Below are 23023 nucleotides of genomic sequence, written 5' to 3'. Positions count from 1 at the left end.
AATGTAGAAAACTACGGATACCTCGATGGAACCCATTAAAGAGAAGCTTCCGGTTTTTCCCTTATTCTGCTTCTCTGACGGAGCAGAGCAACGGAATGGCAAATGCTGGTGTGAACACAGCCTTATTTTTGTGTCATAAGATCCATTTATCCCCGTCTAATAATATTTTAAATAATTTTTTTTTGTTCTAAAACTAATATATACACATTTCTCTATGAAACCAGAATTCATGCATTTTAGTTTTGCATCTGCTTCATCCCTGTTTTATGAACCTTTGAATAGGGGAAGAATAGGTTCTAATTTGAAGGCTATTTTGTCTTTTTCATTTTTCCCCCATGGGGACCAGTCTTTTATGACTACATCCTTAGTGCCAAGATTAATGTTAACCTTGGGAACGATTACAAACTGCTGATCAATATTCCTCAGAGGGCAGCAGAGAGGATCGGTGGGCTGCCAAGTCATTCAAGTAATTAGATAATTGTCTCTGATGCTTGCTTGAGCTTTAAAATAAATACATGCATAAATAATAAGGAGCACCTGGGAAATAAGAAGAAAAACTGCACTTGATGTGAATCATGTGGTCCTAAGTACAGATATAAAACAACAACAGAAACATAAAACATCTGGTCAATTAGCTTTTATAGTCGTAGATCTTCATCATTGCTATAAATACTCTAAGTTAAGGTATCTATCAAGGAAAATCATTTTCCAGCTATAGGGAAAATGGAGCATTTTATTACTGGTATGTGCATGCTGACTGAAGTGGTGGGGCTTATAGAAGTCCATTTTCTCCCTATTTTTTTTTACATTCCCTTTAACCACGAGTTTCCTGAAGGTGAACTGCTCAGCTTGCTGAAAGAGACACCAGGGAAAGCAATTTCTCAGAGAGCAAAATGGCCACTAAATCAATCTTCAGATGGCGAATAGTAAAATGGCAGGATTGACTAGGAAACGTTTACTTATTAAGCAAGGTTCCGGAATGGAAAAAACGAAATCTATGTACGTGTTAGTGGCCACCCAGAAAAGTACACGCTCATGAAATTGGTATCTCATTGATTCAGGTTTACAATACAAAGTCTGAAAAATGTTTTCGATTTACTTTAGTTTTCTTCTGTTTTTGTTTTAAAGAGGCTCTGTCACCACATTATAAGTGCTCCTACATAAGGAGATCGGCGCTATAATGTAGGTGGCAGCAGTGCTTTTTATTTTAAAAAATGATCTATTTTCACCACTTTATTGGCGATTTTAGCTTTATGCTAATGAGTTTTTCAATGGACAACTGGGCGTGTTTTACTATTGACCAAGTGGACAGAGGAGTGTATGACGCTGACCAATCAGCATCATGCACTTCTCTCCATTCATTTACACAGCGCATAGGGATCCTGTTAGATCGCTATGTGCTGTCTTATACTTACACATTAACAATACTGAAGTGTTTAGACAGTGAATAGACATTCCCATGGGATGTCTATTCACAATCCCGACACTTCGTTTCTGTGGTAGATAAAGCCGAGCAAGCGTAATCTCGTGAGATTACGCTGTAGATGACAGGTTACAGCGAGATTCCGCTTTGCTCTGCTGTAACTACCACAGAAACATTAACGAAGTGTCGGGATTGTGAATAGACATCCCGTGGAATGTCTATTCACTGTCTAAACACTTCAGTATTGTTAATGTGTTAGTATAAGACAGCACATAGAGATCTAACAGGATCCCTATGCGCTGATTAAATGAATGGAGAGAAGTGCATGATGCTGATTGGTCAGCGTCATACACTCCTCTGTACAACGCCCACTTGGTCAATAGTAAAACACGCCCAGTTGTCCATTGAAAAACTCATTAGCATAAAGCTAAAATCGCTAATAAAGTGGTAAAAATAGATCGTTTTTTTAAATAAAAAGCATTACTGTCACCTACATTATAGCGCCAATCTCCTTATGTAGGAGATGGGGCACTTATAATGTGGTGACAGAGCCTCTTTAAATGTAACTTCCAAGCATTCCAGTTTTCGCTCTTCATTCTGCGGTTTGCTGACAATGACTTCATAACACTAGGTTTCAAAGTTTACAGAAAAGTTAAAGTGTACGTATTTTTAAATGCGTAATACATGTAAATAGATGAAACTTTAATATATAGTATTAGCGGGGAAATAACCTATTTCTGACATTCCAGTAGCCTCTAGTTCACTTTTCCTTGCCTGCACCCTCTTTGAAATATTCAGGAACCCCTGCAGTGACCAAAACATAACTACGGTGTAAAATCGTAAGCAGAAAACTAAGAATAGAGGGATGCAGCTGCAGCCTGTATGTGAAACTATGTACTGTGAGAGGGGGGAGGGAGCAGCAGGAGGGGACATCTCATAAGCTCAGAATCTATGGCTCTTACCTTATGCAAGGAGGAGACCACCCACTCAGTAACGTACATTTACAGAAACCAGCAGAGGGAATGGAAAAAAACCGATATATGGTGGTTGTGAACCACATCTCACAGTAGTGGCCAAAATTGTAGAAGCCTTTTGAAAAAAGTGCAAGTTTGATAACTCGTAACACACTTTTTTTTTTTTTTTTTTTTTTTTTTTTTATAATACCATCAAATTATATATCATTGCAAAGATAATTTCATGTAGAATGTAATGCAACACATTTGTAATGATCTGAGTTCTACCAAAACTTTTGAGGAGGTTTAAGAAGATTGTCACTATAAACCAAACTGGTAAGGGCAGGAAAAGGTGCACAACAGCAGGTGGTGATGGTTATAAGACTGTGTCTATGTAACAGAAGAAAATCATCTGTGTCTATACAACGTTAACTGTCTCAATGTGTTTTGAAGTTGCGTGCACGGACTGTTCGGCGCAGAATGAATGACTAGATGCTAGAATTCCACGAAAATGTATTTTTTTATCACTCAAACAGAGATTAAAAAGATTACAGTGGGCTAAAACCCATGTTAACTGGGCAGAGGAACAATGGGACGGAATAATCTGGAGTGATGAGACCAGCATTTCGCTATTCGGTAGTGATGGCATAAAGTACGTAAGGAGAAGATTTGTCCTCCGCTCACACTCCACGAATACACCGCAAAACAAATGCACGAGTTCAAACAAAAACTAAAACCAGTTATTACAATTCAACATATGTTAGATATCTGTGCACATTGTGTTTTGCATGGGTGTTGCACTTAATGCTAGTAGTGAGAGGTGAGCTGGGATCTCTAGTCCTCCCTCACTTCATATGAGATTTATGTGTGTCTTTTTCAATCGTAAGGACACTATAAACGTAATGGGGTTTCATTGTCGATGTAATATGGATTATATGAAATGTATTGTGAAAAATTCACGTAGATTTATATATAACAATAGAGTAAGAAAAATACTATGGTAGTTAGGTGAAGCCATAGTGAAAAAAAGTACTAAATATCTGATGTATCATTGTACTCTTTTTTAGGATACTTTTTTAGGTTGTTTTTATTGTATGTGTTATTAAGTGTTGTAGAAGTGGCCTATAAGAGAAGACCTCTGTTATACACCCACATGACCCAGGAAGAAACCGTCAAGGCGAAAACCAGGAATGGGTCCATGTGAGGCGTGCTGCTTGCATTGTCATGAAAAAGCGCTGTTTTTATTCATGTTTGTGAGTGTAATAAAACCCCCTTGTTTTAACTGTTCATCTGGAGTTGCGGAGTTACACTATGTTCGGGCCTACAGTGTGGAGCGGAAGCATTCGGGGAGACTCGGTTGTTTTTTTTTTATCTGAACGGAGCAAACACTGGAAGGAGGTTTGGCCTGAAAAACCTATTTCTCTGCACTGCTAGAGTAAGATCACTCACACCTTTACTACAAGCTGGAGATGAAGGGAGGACAGTCCCTGAGGTGAATTGTTTGTGTGAGCTGAGGACCTCTTTTGATTTCGTTTGGAAGTTTTTTGGACTTTGTCTTTGGACCTCGAGCTCCATTTTGCTTTTTTGTGGAGTCCCGTGGTTACTAGTTGCATCTGGCAGTGAAGCCATATGTAATTTCCATCTCCCAGAGATCAGCACAGCACGAAAGCCTGTCCTGTTCCTGTTTTGGTGAGGTGAATGAGTGGCTAGGGTCTGGGCTCTTAGAACCCCCACCGTTCACTGGCTGCTAAGTGTTCTCTAGAGATTTGCAGCTCTGGCAACTTTGACTCCCGTCGTCTTCTCCCAGCTTTAGGGGAGCTGAAAATGACCAATGGACATGCATTATAAGTCTTTATGAGTTTTGTGTAACTAGGTAAGCTTTAAGAGACCCTTCAGTCTCCCAGTAAAACTTGAATATGGGGCAATGTTATAGTTACAGTTACCAAATGTACATATTAATATAATATGCTCCCTGCCTACAGCACAGTGTTTGCAGGCTCGATGTTCTTTTGTGGGTGATTACGGAAAAGCTTGAGACGTTATTGGGAGCTAATAAGAATGCACTAACCACCTTACTATTTTTATTTTAAGTGGTTTATTCCACTAAACACATTTATGGTCTATACCCAGTATATGCGATAAATGTCTAAAGGGTAGAAAAGGAGAAATGGGTCCACTGACCCCCAATCCGAGTGTGGAGCCGCTGCATCCAGGCAGATCTTGTTCGGCTGCTTCCTTAACTCCCTCAGACTAGAATGAAGAGAGCCATGGTCATCTCTCCATTCAATCTTCATGTGAATGCAGCGGCTTGTGGCCACAGGCGGATTAAGGGCAGGGGAAGCTGTGGATATGCCATAAATGTCTTTTTGGGAACTCCCCTTTTAACGGCTATGTACACCTTGAAATGGATTTATTGTATTTTTTTAAATTAAGTCAATGAGCTTTGTGATTTGAATCACTGTTTTCTAATTAACTTTTATTAAATGTTTAGCTTTTTACAATAAAGCTTCTATGTATCCTATATAGTTCTGACTGCACGCGGTTTCCCCAGTCCCCGATGGCATCACCAGGTAACTTGGTGGCCCAATCAAAGGGGGAATCTCCTTTGGTAGAGCAGGATCTAGGTTGACATTCGACAGCCAAGCGTCCTCTCCATTGTGAAAATATGGCGCTGTAGAATAGGGCCCTTAATGACCGCTGTAAAATGTGTTTTGGTAGTCATTAAGAGGTTAATGGCCGTTTTTCTCTCCGTTAAGTCTCTGCTAGCGCTCATTTTTGTTCATATTAGGATCTTCCAATGTCTTGGGGAGAGAGTAGGTAAAGGCTGTGAATTAGTTTTCCTTCCGAACATAACTTCAAGGGAAATATTCCTGCTGTGAGCCATCGTAAACTTTGGATTGAGTTACAAGTAAAGGAAGAACTCATTTTCATTCAGATGTTTTGGAAGTTTTCTTTCGGCTGTATAATAAAATGCAGCTATATCTTATTTCTGGCAGGAAAAACATGAAAGTACAATGGCTGGATCAATACAACCCAAACCGTTTTTTTTTGTGTGTATTTTGGCCTTTTGTGTTCTCCCTGAACATGTGCTGAAAAATTTAACATTGTTACAGTGATTGGATTTGGGCACATACAGGATTTTGTGTTTTCAATTTGTTGACACTTTTTTTATGTATGTAAGATGGATTATGTGCTTAGCCCCATCCGGAGTATGGTAAAGCTTTATCCCACATACTAGACCTTCACAAATAACTTTTTTTGAACCTCCGCTGTGTAGAAATAATAAAAACCTCTGTGCCTTTATATTCCATTTAGAGGCGCATCACATGATACATTACTTTTCTTATTGTTATGTTCTTCTAGAGTATCCTTAAGGGAACCGTAGCACCTTCATATGCAATACTGTGCTGAAAGAGATATCCACTTACTAAGCACTTATGTCTTTAAGAATTGACTGTGGTTATGGTTGCTTTAGATCTGTTAGGGCTAAATACCTCTATCCTACCCTGACATCCTTTTTTTCTTATTATTATTATTCTTCTGTAGTTCAAGTGTATTTAAATGTTTGACAAACTTCTGACGTGTCATAGAGACATGTCAGAAGTTTGGATTGGTGGGGGTCCGAGCACTGAGACCTCCACCAATCGCTAGAACGAAGCAGCTGAAGCCCTCGTGTAAGCACTTTTTCCGGAAAGCCGATGTATCGGAGTACGGGCTCATAGACTTTCTATTGAGTCCGTACACCGATACATTTATTTCCGGAAAAAGCCGAACAGACACGAAGCGGCTCAGCACCCACACGAGCACTTCAGCTGCTTCGTTCTAGCGATTGGTGGGGATCTCACTGCTCGGACCCCCACTAATCCAAACTTCTGACATGTCACTATGACATGTCAGAAGTTTGTCAAACGTTTAGCTACACTTTAAGCCCGCAATACAATCTGTTTTCGAAGTTGGGGCAGCGTGGAAAGGGTTACAATGGTCCTTAGTTGCAAACGTGGTACTCGTATGTTACTATGACTTTCAGAAAATCTCTTCCCTACAGGTCCAGTATAGGCACAGGGGTAGTCTAAGACTGTGCTGAAGCCTGTATTGGACATCAGCACAGTCTTTGTGAATGACTTATTTTAATCTGAAGCCGAAAGGTGACTTGCAGGGGAACCGAGGCGAGATTAGCATTTATTTACTTATTTATTAGCCCCCACCAGTGCTTAAATGGCTATTCCAGCCAAAAATGATAATCCTATTGCAGAATATTCATATAGTAGGTAATAGTCACCTATTTAAAGCTCATCAATCATTAAAGAGGTATTCTATCCACTGGATAGGTGATAAGTGTCAGATCAGAGGAGGGCTGGCTGAGGGAGACCGCTGGGACACTCACCGATCGCTAGAACGGGAGATCAGATTCCCCCGTTCTAGCGATCGTGGGGGTTGCAGCAGTTGAACCCACACTGATCTAACATTTATCACTTTTCCAGTGGCTAGAATACATCTTTAATATACAATGAGCTTTAAATAGGTGACTACTACGTACTATATGAATATTCTGTAATAGGATTATCATACAGGATCTTGGTTAGGGGCTTTTAATGTCTTGTGAACCATTTGTTTAATAGAGTGTGTGCTATAGTAGACATTGTATCTCTTTTATACGTTCATTATTTCACTTAGATTTTATGGTAGCGTCTCTGTATTTTATTCTTTACCATCGGTTTGTCAACCAGTGTTGTCTTCATTTTATAGATGCAGAATCGGATGGCAGTGTTGCTGTGTAACTTGAAACCTGCCAAAATGAGAGGGGTACTGTCTCAAGCCATGGTAATGTGTGCCAGCTCTCCAGAGAAAGTGGAAATATTGGATCCCCCCAGTGGAGCAGTCGCTGGAGATAGAATTACCTTCCAGGGATTCCCAGGTAACCTTTGATTGCTCATGCTAGAAAACCAATTATTTCTATCTGAATACATTCCACAGCAGAATCCTGAAAGGCTATGGCCCCTTCTGCAACCATTTTTTTATTTATTGCTGTAATGCTTCTAAAATCAAATAAAAATTAAAAAGTGAAACAACGTTGCAAATAGTCTTGCTATTAAATATATTTTCAGATGAATTTGTGTCTGCAGCTCCTATGCAGACTTATGTGTCTCCATTGTGACAGACTACAAACAAAACCCTGTGTAGTCTGATCCTGCAGTCATAACCCTTCTTCCAGCTGTGCTTTACTTCTACTAACCTACCTGGATGTATGTAGGGGGCACTTAGAAGCGAGTATGTCCACACAGTAGTTTGAAACTACAAAGATAGAAGCTGTAGACACAAAAGAGTAAGGCTGGGTTCACACAGAGTTTTTTGCAGGAGGAAAATCTGCCTGAAAATTCCGTTTGGAATTTTGAGGCAGATTTTGCTCTGCCTGCACGCCGATTTTTGCTGCGTTTTTTTGCCCGCGGCCATTGAACACTGCGGGCATAAAACGCAGCGAAATACGCTTTCTCTGCCTCCCATTGATGTCAATGGGAGATCAGAGGCGTAAACACCCGAAGATGGGGCATGTCGCTTCTTTTTCCCGCGAGCTGGTTTTCCCGCTTGCGAGAAAAAAACACCTCCGCCTCCTGTTGAAATCAATGGGAGGCATTTTCGGCCGTTTTTTGGCGCGTTTTCCGACGCGGTTTCCGCGTCAAAAAACTGTGTGTGAATTGGCCATAAGACCTTTTTATTCAAGACTGTTTGCAATATTGTAAAAGTTCAGTACTCCAGTAGCCCTATATTCAATAGATTGGATTTGTGGAAGAGATATTCACTTACAATGCACTGGATATATTTAATCTTAAAATTGACTGTAGTGAATTGCAGAGCTGTACAGAACCGTTTAAGCCTCAAAACTGCTGACAGATTCCCTTTAAAGCGTACCTGTCGTTTCAGGTGACTTTTCAGAATAAACTGTCGTGTGTGTGTGTGTGTACATAAGGAATAACACTATTTATGGCCATTATATGACTTATTTTTATCATTTTTTTAGCAGTTTTCCCCTCTGCAGGCTTTATCTCTAATTCTCCGTTCTCCCTAAACTAGTGGGAGCGCTCCCCCCGTCGTGACTGACAGGCTGCTGTGCATGCACGTATACACAGCATCATGTCAATCATCGGCTGGGGGGAGTGCTCCCCTCATGAATACAGCGGCTCATAACTCTCACGCCTTTGTATTCTTTCACTGATCCCATTAGCCAAATGGCACTTTTTTTTTTGTCCCGTTTTGTCTGCGAGGAGTACAGACCTGTAGCTGTAATATGCTGCACCTATATAGGACAGCACATTTAGCTGACGATCCGCTTTAATGCTTGTATCCTAATGCTCACAAGTTAAACGTAACCAAAAAATCCAGATTCACAGACTCATATAAAAAAAAAACCCCAAGTAAAAATAGTTGTTAGTGTCACTAGGGTTCTTATTTAAAAGAAATGTCAGCAGAGGCGTCTGAGAGGGTAATATGCTTGTCTCTAGGGAGTTTACTATGCTTTCCTGCACATGGTGATGCTGCTGCAGATTCAACTGTACCCTCTCGGACGCCTGGAGCCGATGTGTTTTCTCTCGTCCGACGCCAAGGTTGAAGGACCTGTGGGTGACCTCATCGTTCCCACCCAGCTTCTTTCACTGCAGTCACACAGCGTGACGTCACCCACAGGTCCTTCAACCTTGGCGTCGGAAAAGAGAAGACACATCGGCTCCAGGCGTCCAAGAGGGTACAGTTGAATATGCAGCAGCATCACCGTGTGCAGGTAAGCATAGTAAATTCCCTAGAGACGAGCATATTGCCCTCTCGGACGCCTGGAGCCGATGTATCTTCTCTGACCGACGCCAAGGTTGAAGGACCTGTTGTTGACCTCATCGTTCCCACCCAGCTTCTTTCACTGCAGTCACACAGTACACGCCCAGTTGGTAAAACGAGAAGACACGCCCAGTTGTCCATTGAAAAGCAAATTTGCATAAATATAAAATTGCTCATAATTTGGGCAAAAATGATAGTTTAAAAAAAAAAAAATGTGTCGTGTTCCTGACTTATCTAGGCTTCCAGTAAAGGCCCTTTAACACCGGCCAATAATCGTCCGATGCAGCAAGCTCATTTGCTCCTGTCACAAGGAGCAATGGATGGGGACGAGCGGTCGTTATTCTGATCGCTCGTCCCCATATGTTATTACCATGTCGGCAGGGCGTGTCCTTGTTTACACAGGAAGATGTGCTGCCGACAACGATAATATTTCACTTTTTTAAAACGATACGATCAGCAGATGATCGAGTGTTTGCTCGTTCATCTGCTGATCGCTGCCCTGTTTATACAGGGCAATTATCGGCAATGAGCGTTATATCAACGCTTGTCTGCCCCATAGTCGCCCAATGTAAACCCCGTTAATGCAATAGAGCTGTGTCATTAACGCACCAACCCTCTAATAATATTGAGATGATTCTTCTCATCCGGTGCCTGTTCATACATCAAAGCTGAAAAATGAGCTTATTGTGACTTCTCTAGTGCTAGTGTGAAAACTGCTTTATATACATACAAATAAAAAAAAACACCAACATTTTTGAAAAAATGTGTAAAATAAAAACCTTTAATATATGTCATTTTCTGATGATACATTCCCTTTAAGATGCTGCAGTCAGTAGTGATCGTAGCGTCTAGATGATGTAAATAAAGGCAGGGTGCTCCCTTTGTCCTTTGATTGTTTTAATGTGATCATGTGATCGGTGGTTAAATATGGCAACCAGGACAGGCACTAATGCATTCGAATATATAGGTATCCCAATGCATCATATGTTCAAAATTTAATGCAGAAGTAAAAGTCCCGTAGTAGGAAAAACAAAAATGAAATAAAATTATTTTTAAAAAAAAGTAAGACAACAGAATGAATACAATGGGAGGAATTTATTAAGACTGGCGTTTTATACGCAAGTCTTAAACTAAAGTGCAATGGTGTGAAATGCACCAAATTTATTATTAGGCGGCTCCTCTTAAAGGGAACCTGTCATCTATATTATGTTGCCTTTACTGAGGGCTGCATAATGTAGTAACAGACACGTTGATTTCAGCGGTCTGTCACATGAAATTGTTTTGAAGAACTTATATTCAGAGCCCGTGCAGCGCCGCCAGACAAGAGTCACGGTTATTCATGATCTGCTGCTCCCTCCTCCCACTTACTGCTGCTTGACAGATTTTTTCCCAAAGCACAGTAAGGGTAGGAACACACTAGGCGTAAACACTGCAGATCTCCCGCAACGGATTTAATTGCGGAAAATCTGCAGTGTATTACAGTAGCAGCAGTGTGGTTGAGATTTCAACAAATCTCATCCTCACACAGCGGGAAAAAAGCCGCCAAAAAACGCACATAAATTGACTTTTGTTGCGGTTTTGTCAGCCGAAGCATGTGAATTAATCCTGCGGAATCGTTTCTCTTGTGTTGCAGGTTTTCCCTATTGAATTCAATGGGATGCTTAAACCTGCAACAAAGTGGTCTGTGTTGCGACATTTGCGGCGTAATCACAGCGATTCTGCCACAAAAATCGCAAGTAAGAAAAAAAACACCCAGAGTTCACCGCTTCTCCAGTCACGGCATCCTGGGATGATGTTTCATCACATGTGACTGCTGCAGCGGTCACATGGCCTGCAACATCATCCCAGGAGGCCGGACTACGCACAGAAGAGAGGGAGGGGGTAAGTATGAACGTTTTCTTCTTTCTTTTTTTTTCCAGCGCTGCTTTCCGCAGCGGAAATTCTGCCTGAAAAAAATGCACCACAGTGAGGTGCGATTTTTTTTTTTAATTAATTTTTTTACTGCATTCCCTGCGGTGCTCAGGACGGATACGCTTTGTAGCTTGATGCAGCGTATCTACCCTAATAGGGGGAAATCTGTCAACATTGGTGAGTGGACGGAGGGAGGAGCACTCTTCTCTGGTGGCGCTGCCCAGGCTGTAAGTTCTTCAAGACTGTTTCACTTTAACAAATAAGTGACAGACCGCTAAAATCAGTGTGTCTGTCACTACATTATTCTGCCCTCCGTTAGGGCCACCTAATGTAGATGACGGGTTCCCTTTAAAAAATGTGTCACTTTCTGGTCTTTCTTCGAGTCAGGGAAGCAAATCTAAGCCTACTATGAGCAGGTGTAGATTTTCAGATTCTTGTGGTGTAAGAATACATCTGTCAGACTGATGGTGACTGTGCCCCTCGTATTAAGTTGAAAATTGAAGTGCAAATATGGTGTGCGCCAAAATTAGCTTCTTTTCTATACTACAGAAATGGCGTAAATCGATTGCTAAATCCTCTCATTGTTTCCAAGAAAATTGCTTTTATTGAATAAAAGTGATTAAACACATACATATTTCGCATTCCCATAAACGTAACAAACTATAGCATAAAATTAAAATATTTATACTGCAGGTGAATAATTTAAAACCATTCTGGTGGTAGCATTTGGTAGCATGGCCATGACACCAGTTTAATGCGTTACAAGTGGAATATCTCATTTGTTTTTATTATTGGCTTTCAATCTAAACTTTGTTGGTTTCTTGAAAATCAGCTTATGGTTGGAATCACCCATGCAGTTTATGTGGCCATTTTTGATGCAGTTTTTTATTAGCCAAACACAGGAATGGGTCTAAAAGAGAAGAGATGTAAAATTGCGGTCTGAACTGCAAAAACGTGTGGCCATAAGGATCTGTTCCATAACCCTTCCCGCCGCAGCCATTTTTTTCCTCCCCATCTTCCAAAAGCCATAACTTTTTTTTATTTTCCCATCGTTAAAGTCGTATGAGAGCTTTTTTGTTTTTTGCGGGACGTGATTTTCACGGCCCCGTTTATTGTAAGGTAAGTTGTAGTGGGAAACTGAAAAAAAAAATCTTTATGTGGGGAATGGGAAAAAAACAGCGATTCCTAAATTTCTTGGGGAGTTTAGTTTTTACGTCGTTCACTGTGTGGTAAAAACGGCATGTTAACTTTATTCTGTGGGTCATTCTGATTACGGCGATACCAAATTTATATAGGTTTTTTTATGTTTTACTACTTTTATGTTATATTGTAAGAGTTTGGAAGTATACAGACGTGGCCATACCAGTTATGTTCATTTATTTTTTTACGTAAGGGAAAATCAGAAAAGTTTTTTTTTTCCACTTTTAATACATTGACTTGAACTAGCGATATACTGCAATACTAATGTTATAATGGCAGGGCTTTATAGGAGTACAAAGATGGAAGACATGGGGGCCTTCCAGGCTGCCATGCCAACCATCGGAACACTGCGATCGCGCAGGGGGGATACAATGTCATGGGGCTGCCGCCCAGTTTCTAACCACTTGATGTTGTGGTCGCTTATGATCCCGGTATCTAAGGGGTTTAAACGAGTGGGAGTCCGCTTGTTACACTGAAGTGTTAGCCGTTTACACACGACTGACACACTCGTTCAGCCTGTGAGCTCGCTCCATACTCCGCCACCCAACCTGTGTCGTATATGTACGGTGGATGTCAGGAAGGGGTTAATAGCCGCAGGATTTTGCAGGTAACCAGCAGTTTTACCTACAACCCCGCAAGACTATTAAGAAGCAATTTGATAACTACGTGATACAGCATGCCGGCGCAGGCCTGATTAGTAGACAAGTCAATGCCGCTCCGTGGGGCCTTACCCTTATACTTTTCCTTATTTTTGGATCTCTTCCTGGTTTTCTGCACCAAAAAGGCATGAAAACTGCATACAGAAAGTGGAATGATGTGCGTCAACCAAAGATATACAGTAGCCCTGGCTAAAGAAATGCACAATGTGTGAGCCCCAACGCATGAGAAGCACATGGATGCTAGTGGTGCACAACTTTCCATCGAGTTTTAGTTACGCAAACTGCCATACTGTATACCTCACATTGGCTAGAGGAACCTGGGTCCAATAGTTCATATTATTCGTGAGAACATGAACCCAATATCTGATGGAATTCATCTGTTTTTGTAATAACTAATATGCAGCCGGGACAATTTGATAGAACATCTACTCTACTCTTTGAGTCTATCTTGGTTGCAATGCCTTCCCATATGTTCTCAACAGCTGCATTTTCCTTCTCATCTGTATGGAAAGTAATTGGCACAGACATTGTGTTTCCATTTTTATTTTTTATTTTTTTTGCTGCAACAACTGAGGATCTGTCTGTCTGTTTCTCATATTGTTGCTATGTGAGGATGGAGGATTCATCAGACGTAAAACATTTCCAGCCCCCTTTGTGATCTCGGATACACAATGGTGCGATTTAATGAGGTGCAGAACAAGACCTTATTAGCTAATAATCCAGATAGCAGTGACTTCAAAAACAAAAGCCAGTGTCATAGACTGTGAAAGCAGAAAAACTCTAAGTTCACCTACTTCGTCTTTGCAGTCCAGGCACTATGTGTAAGCATAATGTAAATGACCACGTCCTATACTTTCATAGAGCAAAGAGGAAGCACTTGAGGCAAACATGAACAAGGAATGTCACCTTATTATATTTTACTCATTTCAAATCTATATTGGAACGTACGAGTTATTTTTATTTATATTTTCCTTTTTTCATTACTATGGGGGCAGTCATCTTGCCAGAACAGTTCCAGGGATTTGTTTTACAGCAGCCACGTGGATATTAGAAAATGACCTATTGACTTCTATGTGACAATCAGAGATCACAATGCAGAGGGAATAGAATTTTCCAAGTTGTCTGTATCTCCTATCAGTGATGTCATCCTGTGCTATCTGCCACCAGCTTTATAACACAGTTATTACATTTTTATTGTAACCCTTCCAGTGATGATAATGAGATGACTTTTTCAAAGTCTTAGTGGCCAGTGTAAAAATGGCAATATTTCCGGATTCATTTTTTGTAGTTAATGACCTAGAAAAGTAAAAAAGAAAAAAACCACACACACACACAAGAAAAAAAAAAAAAGGTGAAACTTAAAGGGAATGTGTCACTAGAATTTTTTTTAGTTTTTTATTAGTTAAACAGTTATTATTTAAGTGATTGCACATTGTTTTAATTTTTTTAATTTTTTCACAAGTCCGGAAATATAAATTCGATTCTAATTTATACCATTTCCATGTGCTGGTCACTAGAGGGAGCAGTTCCCAAAATTGCAGCATGGTCAATGTGGTAAAGCAACCTCATTGATTTATGTTGCAAATTTGGGGTGGACACACTCTCTCTAGTGTCCTCACACAATCCCCCCTCCCTTCTTCTGGCTAGTGCCTGGAGAAGGAGGGGTTTGAATCTTCAAACCTCCTACACTGTGTACCGCCATTTTCTGAGCGACTGCACAGTGTAGGAGGATTCGATACAGTGCTCAGCAGACAGTATAACACAAACATAATACACACATCACATACACGAACATAAATTACCTTCTCCTGCCTCCGCTCCTACTCCTTGCGCCTTCGCTTCCTTGACCATATGGCCGGAAGCCGCAGCCGGAAGTCGTCATTTTACTGTCCAGCAGCGGCTTCCGGTCCACATGAAAATGATGCCGGATTTCGCTCTGCGAACGAGCTTCGTTTTGGTCTGTGTGGGAGCGGCACATGCATCGTTCCCACACAGACGGCATACGCTTCAGAGAATGGAACGGCTCCCGTTCGCATTCTCTATGGGGTTGTATGTGCCGTATTCCATATTCGTTCATGACACCTTCCCTTTAACTTGAACAATGGGTAAATACCGGGTGATAGATAAAACGTGTGCATAAGTCTAGTTTCACACGGACTTAAAATTGCAACATTTTAAATGGGATTTCTGAGTTGAGGACAAACCTATCTAAAGTCATAAAATGTAAATTAACTTTTAACCCCTTCCCAATGTATTACGTATACCTACATCATGGCCGGGTAGGGGAAGTATGGAGCGGCCTCACAGACGACCCCCTCTAGAAGCCCATCGGCCCTCCCACGGGGTGCCGATGATTAACACATTGCAGCCTGGTCTGCCATCTTTGTACTCCTTCAGGGTTTAATCCCTTAATGATGCAGCCTAGTTTGGGCCTTAAAGGGGTTTTCCCATGAGGGACATTTATGACATATACACAGGATGTGTCATAAGGAGGTCTAATAGGGGTTTCAGTTTGTACAAACGGTCAAAACTAGGGTCATCTCGGGGTGGGCACTGCGCATTATCCGCATAATGTAAGAAGCAAAGTATTGCCTCATAACGCATCCTGCACATGGCCATACGGTACATCGGGGTGTGGTATAAGATGTCCATGCTCCAGTAGGTACTAATGGATGGCTTTTTTAGAAGTCCCATGTTCAAGTGCAGTCCCCAGAACTCTGCTGCGTCTACTGGGGTCCACCTGAGGGATTGGGCATAAAGTGATGTGGGCGATCTTAGTGATATACTATTGGACATATAAATTTGTCTGGGACATCATAAGCTCTATAAAGTCATCAGTGCAGAAGAACTTGGAAAAAGTCCATCTCACTGAGCCCTGCCGTATTCCATTTTATCCCCGGGCTGCCCGTGTACTCAGGGATTTGGGGCTCATAATTGTCTGGTTTGGGGGTCCAAATGGGGTCACTTCGCTCGGGGGTTTCAGATGCGGCGGGGTCACTTGTCCCGGGCGTTTCAACTGTGGTGGTGGTCCTGGGGCGTCTCCTAGGGGGTCCCTTCTCTTCACTATATGAGGAGGTTGACAAATGAAAAAGAGTCTCACCATCCAACGAGTCTGTGTCGGAGGCAAGGAATGCATAGGCTTCTTCGGCAGAAAATGACCTTTTGGACATATTTATTATTTATGTGCTTAGACACGTGTAAATTGTGTGCTTAGACACGTGTATTGGGTATACAACCCAAAAAACCGTTAGAAAACTTTGAAAAAACAAAATAAGAATATACTTCCCTAACTAGACGCGACAGGCTGCTACCTAAACGACACAATTTTTATATATATATATATATATATATATATATATATATATATATATAAAACGACCATAGAACAATAGTAAAAGCACCAGGACTTCAGAGTGGATGAAACAGGGTGGATTTATTCACCTCAAGTGAGCTCACTTGAGGTGAATAAATCCACCCTGTTTCATCTATTCTGAAGTCCTGTTGCTGTTACTATTGTTCTATGGTCGTTTTAGATTGAAATTTGGGAACTGATTCATCCCCTGGAAACAAGCACATGACCTAATTTATGGCATGTTGGAGTGCTGTGTTCATAAGCTTATGCTTTTGGACTGTATATGTGTGAAGCAAGGACTCCTAGTACATAGCCACACCGCCCTGTAGATACCGCCCCGCTGTAGATAACATCACCTTGCAGATCGCACAACCCCCCTTGTACCTTGTAGATCGCACCACAACCCCCCTTATAGATTGCACCACTGTAGAGTGCATCCAATTGCAGATCACACCACCACCCCCCTTGTATCTTGTAGATCGCACCACCACCCCCCTTGTATCCTGTAGATCGCACCAAACTCCCCCCTCCCCCCTTATAGATCGCGCCGCTGTAGTTCTCACTAGGACCTCAATCCCCTGCCGAAGCGTCGGCAACCTCTGGCCAGGGTTTCAGCTCCTAGTGGCAGCCACAGCGACGCGATCTACAAGGAAGGTGGGTGTGATCTACAAGGGACGGGGGTGGTGCTGCGATTTAGAAGGGATGGGGGTGTAGTCTACAAGGGAGGCGGGTGGTGCTGTGATGTGCAAGGGGGTGGGAGTGTGATCTACAAGGGAGGGGGTGGTGCTACGATCTATATGTAGGGGTGCTGTCTATAAGGGAGGGGGTGGTGCTGGTGCTATTATCTACGTGGGGGTGCTATCTACATGGGCTCTGTGGCACTATATTGGGGGGGTGGCACTATGTGGGCACTGTCACTACATGTGGGAACTGTGGCACTGTCACTATATGTGGGCACTGTCACTACATGTGGGCACTGTGGCACGGTCACTATATGTGGGCACTGTGGCACTATGAGAAAATAAATAGCAGCAGCACAACCAGCAACCAGACCATATGGTCCACATAGAAATCCAAACTTCAGGGGGGCGCTCGCAGAAGATATTCCCAGTCCAGGGGAAATAGCAGATCCAAATAAAGAGAAGGAAACCGCAGCACTCCAGTGGAAAAATTTGTCTTTAATTCACGAACACATCACCTGTACTGTGGCACTATGCCACTACATGTGGGCACTATGTCACTATGTGGGCACTGTGGCACTATGTCACTATATTTTCACTGTCGTGTGATTGTAGCCTATATGACTATGAAGCCAGGAGTCCCGTTCACATGTACCGTGATCGGGCCGCGAAATCCGGTTGACACACGAATCGTTTTTCACGGTCCAATTACGGTCGTGTGAATCCGGAGACCGGCGATGGTGGTGACGGGTAGAGGGGGATGTTAGTGCACGCAGCGCATCATTGATTATAGATTCTGTTAACCTGTTCCCTGCCAGGGAACACAGAAAATAATCAATTAGATATACATTTTTCCAATTGTATTTATGTTAAAATAAACTATTTGCAGCGGTTAAAAGTTGTGAAGTTACGTACAATAATGATAACAATATATATTAAAAAGTTATTTATATAAAGAAAATTTATTAAATTATCTCTTGGTATAAGGCCTCATGTACACGACCGTAGCCATGTGCACGGCCGTGATTTTCGGGTCAGCCGGCCGCGGAGTGCCACCCACGAGCCGCCCGCAAATCACGGCAGTGCACATGGCCGCGTCCATTATTTTCTATGAGCCTGGACCATGCATGGACCGTAGAAACCACGGTCGTGTTCATGGGCCTATAGAAATGAATTTGGCCACAATTCTCCCGTGGATTTTCGAATGGAATTGCGGCCGCAAAAGCACGTTCGTGTGCATGGGGCCTAACTATTAAATAAACAGAAAAAAAAATAAGAAAATCGAGATTCAAATCGAATATCGCCCAAAGTGTTGAAAAAAATCTAGATTTTATTTTTTGGCAAAATCGCCCAGCCCTACACTAAACATAACTAGATTATTCCAAGCTTCCCTGATACTAAACCTAACTAGATTATTCCAAGCTTCCCTGACACTAAACCTAACTAGATTATTCCAAGCTTCCCTGACACTACACCTAACTAGATTATTCCAAGCTTCCCTGACCCTAAACCTAACTAGATTATTCCAAGCTTCCCTGACACTAAACCTAACTAGATTATTCCAAGCTTCCCTGACACTAAACCTAACTAGATTATTCCAAGCTTCCCTGACACTACACCTAACTAGATTATTCCAAGCTTCCCTGACCCTAAACCTAACTAGATTATTCCAAGCTTCCCTGACCCTAAACATAACTAGATTATTCCAAGCTTCCCTGACACTACACCTAACTAGATTATTCCAAGCTTCCCTGACCCTAAACCTAACTAGATTATTCCAAGCTTCCCTGACACTAAACCTAACTAGATTATTCCAAGCTTCCCTGACCCTAAACCTAACTAGATTATTCCAAGCTTCCCTGACCCTAAACCTAACTAGATTATTCCAAGCTTCCCTGACACTAAACCTAACTAGATTATTCCAAGCTTCCCTGACACTAAACCTAACTAGATTATTCCAAGCTTCCCTCACACTACACCTAACTAGATTATTCCAAGCTTCCCTCACACTACACCTAACTAGATTATTCCAAGCTTCCCTGACACTAAGGCCTGGTTTACACGAGCGTGTATGTTTTGCGCACGCAAAAAACGCATCGTTTAGTGTGCGCAAAAGGCACTTAACAGCTCCATTTGGATTAAATTTAGGACAACACCCTTTAAGGCAATTTGAAAATTGCCAGCACTGGAGGCCTTGAGTCTGTATAAGGCCGGATTCACACGAACGCGGCGTTTTGCGCACGCAAAAGGTCCATAAAAGCTCTGTGTGTCAGCAGCATATGATGCGTGTGGCTCCGTAATTTTTGCGCTGCCGTCATCATTATGACACTCTGTTTTTATGTTTGTAAACAGAAGTGTGTCCGTGTGCCGTGCGTGGTTTTCACGCACCCATTGACTTCAATGGGTGCGTGATGCGTGAAAAATGGCCAAATATAGGACATGTCGTGAGTTTTAAGCAGCGGACACACGCTGCGTGAAAATCACGGACAGTCTGAACTGCCCCATTGACTAACATACGTTCGTGCGAGGCGCGTGAAAATCACGCGCGTAGCACGGACGTATTATACGTTCGTCTGAATAAGCCCTAAAGTTTGGAGGTTACCAGCCACTTTCGTCTATATACTTAGATTGTTTGTTGTCCATGGCCAGTCGATACACGCTTGGACCTCTGTCCCACCAACTGACCATATTAATAGTTTTGAAGGAGCTGACTTTTAGGAATTCTCATACATATGATCTAAACACCGCTTACCAAGTAGTGTAATGTGGCATAGAGTTTGGGACAATCCTGTCTATGGTATTCTGCTTTGTTGGTTGGGTACTCCGTAGCACAGGGCATAACTAGTACACAGATACTTCCCTACTTCCTCCTCTGCATTTTACTGTAGCTACACTTTTGACATATGCGTCGGGAAAGCTCCTGGTAGATATGTCGAACGTACCCATAGGCTCCCATTATACCGATGGATACCAAAAAGAGTGCCACTGTATGGCATCCGTCACAGGCATCCATTTGACTGATACGTCATGGGCTTTTCAATAGCTTTTCATGACGTATCTGTTAAACGGATACCAATATAGCCTATGGGTGACAGATCGGTGAAACGGATGTCTAATAGTGGCATCAATCATCCATAGACTATAATGGTATCCGTTTAATAGGCTACATCGTGAAAGTGTAGAAAGGAAGTCTGTGCTTTTAAACAACAACATGCGCAGTCAAAATCTACATATAATGTGGAGTAAATTTCTGAATACTTCGCTATACCTGTCTTATGCCAAATGCACCCGATGCGTATTACGTGCGGACTCGCTGCATGTATTTTCCTGCTGCAAATCCGCAGCGTAATACAGTACCAGCAAAGTAAATGAGATTTCTAGAAATCTCATGTACACGTTGCAGATTTCTTCTGCAAGTAAATCGACCTGCGGTGCGTGTTTTAAAATCGACATCACTTTATCTTGCATTTCCACCTGCGAATTGTATCTGACTCGTTAATAAAAAACACACCTATTTCCGCATCAAGATGTAAAACCGCAGCCAAGAACGCATTAAAAAAATGCACCTTAGGCTACATGCACATGTTGCGCAACAAAACCGCAGAAATACGAAGGAAATGCGCAAGTAAAAGCCGCACCTAATCGCGCCTTTTTCGGTGTGGTTTTTATGTGTTAATGCATTTTTTGGTACGATTTCATGCTGCGGGTTTTGGTGCGATTTTCCACAGCACTAGGCAGATACAATTCGCAAGCGGAAACGCAAGATAAATTGAAATGCCTGCAGATTTTAAAACACACCCCGCAGGTCAATTTCTGTCCCGAAAAATACTGCAGCGTGTACGTTCGATTTCCTGGAATCTCATTCACTATGCTGGTAGCTTCGGGTTTGCCGCATGCGAATCCGCGCAGCAAAACTATACGTAATACGCATCATGTGCATTGAGCCTTAGGGCGGATATTACCTGCGGAATTACCTACCTTCGCCTGTGGCTTTGATGCGGATTTTCTGCACCAAATTACACAACATGTGCATGTAGCCTTAAGCTGATTTTGAGTTACATAATGGCACACATTTAGGGCTTGTCCACACGTAACAGAATTGCTGCAGAAAACGAGCAGACATTCCGCTGCGGAAAAAACGCACCATTTAGTGCGTTTTGTATTGCAGAAAATGGTGTGGATTTTGCGGCAATTTTTTGAAGTCCGTGAGATAGTGATATTTCCTCTGAAAAAGGCAGCAATGCAGTCCACTTTCCGCAGCAGGAATTGACATGTTGTGGAACGAAGAATACGCACCGCAGGTGAATTTCGGGACAGAAATTTTACGCAGCGTGTGAATGAGATTTGTTAAATGTCACCCACTTTGCTGCTACTGTATTTTGCTGTGTATTTTCCGTCCGCAATTCCGGACAGAAAATACGCAGCAATTACATGTGGACAAGCCCTTACTAAGACGGGCGTATTTAGGTAAATAGTTGGAGTGATTTGTGTCCAATAAATTAATTTGTTTTTCCTTATAAAATGTGGCCTAAACTGTCTCCTTGCCCACTTTTCTTGTCACTATTATGAGAATGAGAAGAGTTGCTACTTTTACCACAAATTTATCCCAGATCTCCGTTTGCGACTTGCATTTTTTTGGTCGCAGTTTACACGAAAACCTGGCGTATTATATTCGTTGTCTTTCCGCCATTTCTATTGTTCTTATAACCTACTACTTGTGTTGAATGAATAAGCTGTTGGTACTCTTTGTTGATGATATTGTCATGCCATGATCATTTTCATTCTTCCGCTAGGTGAACCTGACAAAGAGCTCAATCCTAAGAAGAAGACATGGGAGCAGGTCCAGCCAGACCTTCTTACCAATGATGACTGTGTGGCTACTTACAAAGGAGTACCGTTTGAAGTCAATGGAAAAGGTGTATGCAAAGCCCAAACCATGTCCCGAAGCAGCATTAAGTAATTTATTTTTATGGGGAAAGCTCATTGTGATGCTGTTGCTCAGATCTTTCAAAAAACTAGTACAATAAAAGCCAATCATTTGTTGATCCTGATTTGTGTTCTTTTTTGGTGTGTTTTAGTCTTTTATTTTTAAAGGGAATATGTCACACAGAATTAGAGATAAAACGGTCAATCGGTGGGTGGGCGGGGTTAGCGGCAGCTTATATATATATATTGAGGACTCCTTCCTCAGGCCTCATTTACACGAGCGTATTATACGCGCGTGCGACGCGCGTGCTTTTCACGCGTGTCGTACGCACCTATAATAGTCTATGGGGCTGTTTAGACGATGCGTGAATTTTGCGCTGCGTGAGTGCGTTGCGTAAAACTCACGACATGTTCTATATTCTTGCGTTTTTCACGCAACACGCACCCATTGACTTCAATGGGTGCGTGAAAACAACGCATGCCACACTGACGGTCCTGCGTTGCATGCGCGAAAATCACGCAAGAGCTGTCAAAAGGATGAATGTAAACAGAAAAGCACCACGTGCTTTTCTGGTTACAAACATCCAAACGGAGTGTCAAATTAGAGATGAGCGCACCGAACTTCACCGGGTTCGGCCGAACTCGTTTTAACCGAACCCGGCAAAAAATGTTCGGGTACGCGACGTCAGGAGACAGTCACTGCCCACGGTGCTCAAAGACTTAAACTGTTTCAGCACCATGGACAGTGACTTTCGATCACAATATACATATACGTGTAAAAAAAAACAGAAGTTCTGACTTACCGATAAGTCCCGGCTCCTTCCTCCAGTCCGACCTCCCGGGATGACAATTCAGGCCAAGTGACAGCTGCAGCCAAGCACAGGCTGCAGCCAATCACAGGCTGCAGCGGTCTCATGGCCTGCCGCGTCATCCTGGGAGGTGGGGCCGGATGACAAGAGAGGGACGCGTCACCAAGGCAACGGCCGGGAGACCGGACTGGAGGAAGCAGGCAGTTCATGGTAAGTGTGAACGTCTTTTTTTATTCACAGGTTGGTGTAGATTGTGATCGGCATTCACTGTCGAGGGTGCTGAAAGAG

The 23023-nt window shown here is 42.2% G+C and overlaps 1 protein-coding gene across 6 annotated transcripts in view; it reads left to right on the top strand.

The window, feature by feature from the left end:
• Positions 1–22043, top strand: part of AIMP1 (aminoacyl tRNA synthetase complex interacting multifunctional protein 1) — a 105374-nt gene extending 83331 nt beyond the window's left edge. For all 6 annotated transcript variants that reach the window (XM_075860599.1, XM_075860597.1, XM_075860598.1 and 3 more), the window contains 2 exons: positions 7123–7291; positions 21794–22043. In XM_075860599.1, the coding sequence (XP_075716714.1) occupies positions 7123–7291; positions 21794–21960 (336 nt within the window). In that variant the 3' untranslated portion in view covers positions 21961–22043. The remainder of the gene's footprint in view (positions 1–7122; positions 7292–21793) is intronic.
• Positions 22044–23023: the final 980 nt, after the last annotated feature.

This window comes from Rhinoderma darwinii, chromosome 1 (genome assembly GCF_050947455.1).
Source record: "Rhinoderma darwinii isolate aRhiDar2 chromosome 1, aRhiDar2.hap1, whole genome shotgun sequence".
Classification (NCBI taxonomy): domain Eukaryota; kingdom Metazoa; phylum Chordata; class Amphibia; order Anura; family Rhinodermatidae; genus Rhinoderma; species Rhinoderma darwinii.
This window is presented reverse-complemented; position numbering and strand designations above follow the sequence as displayed.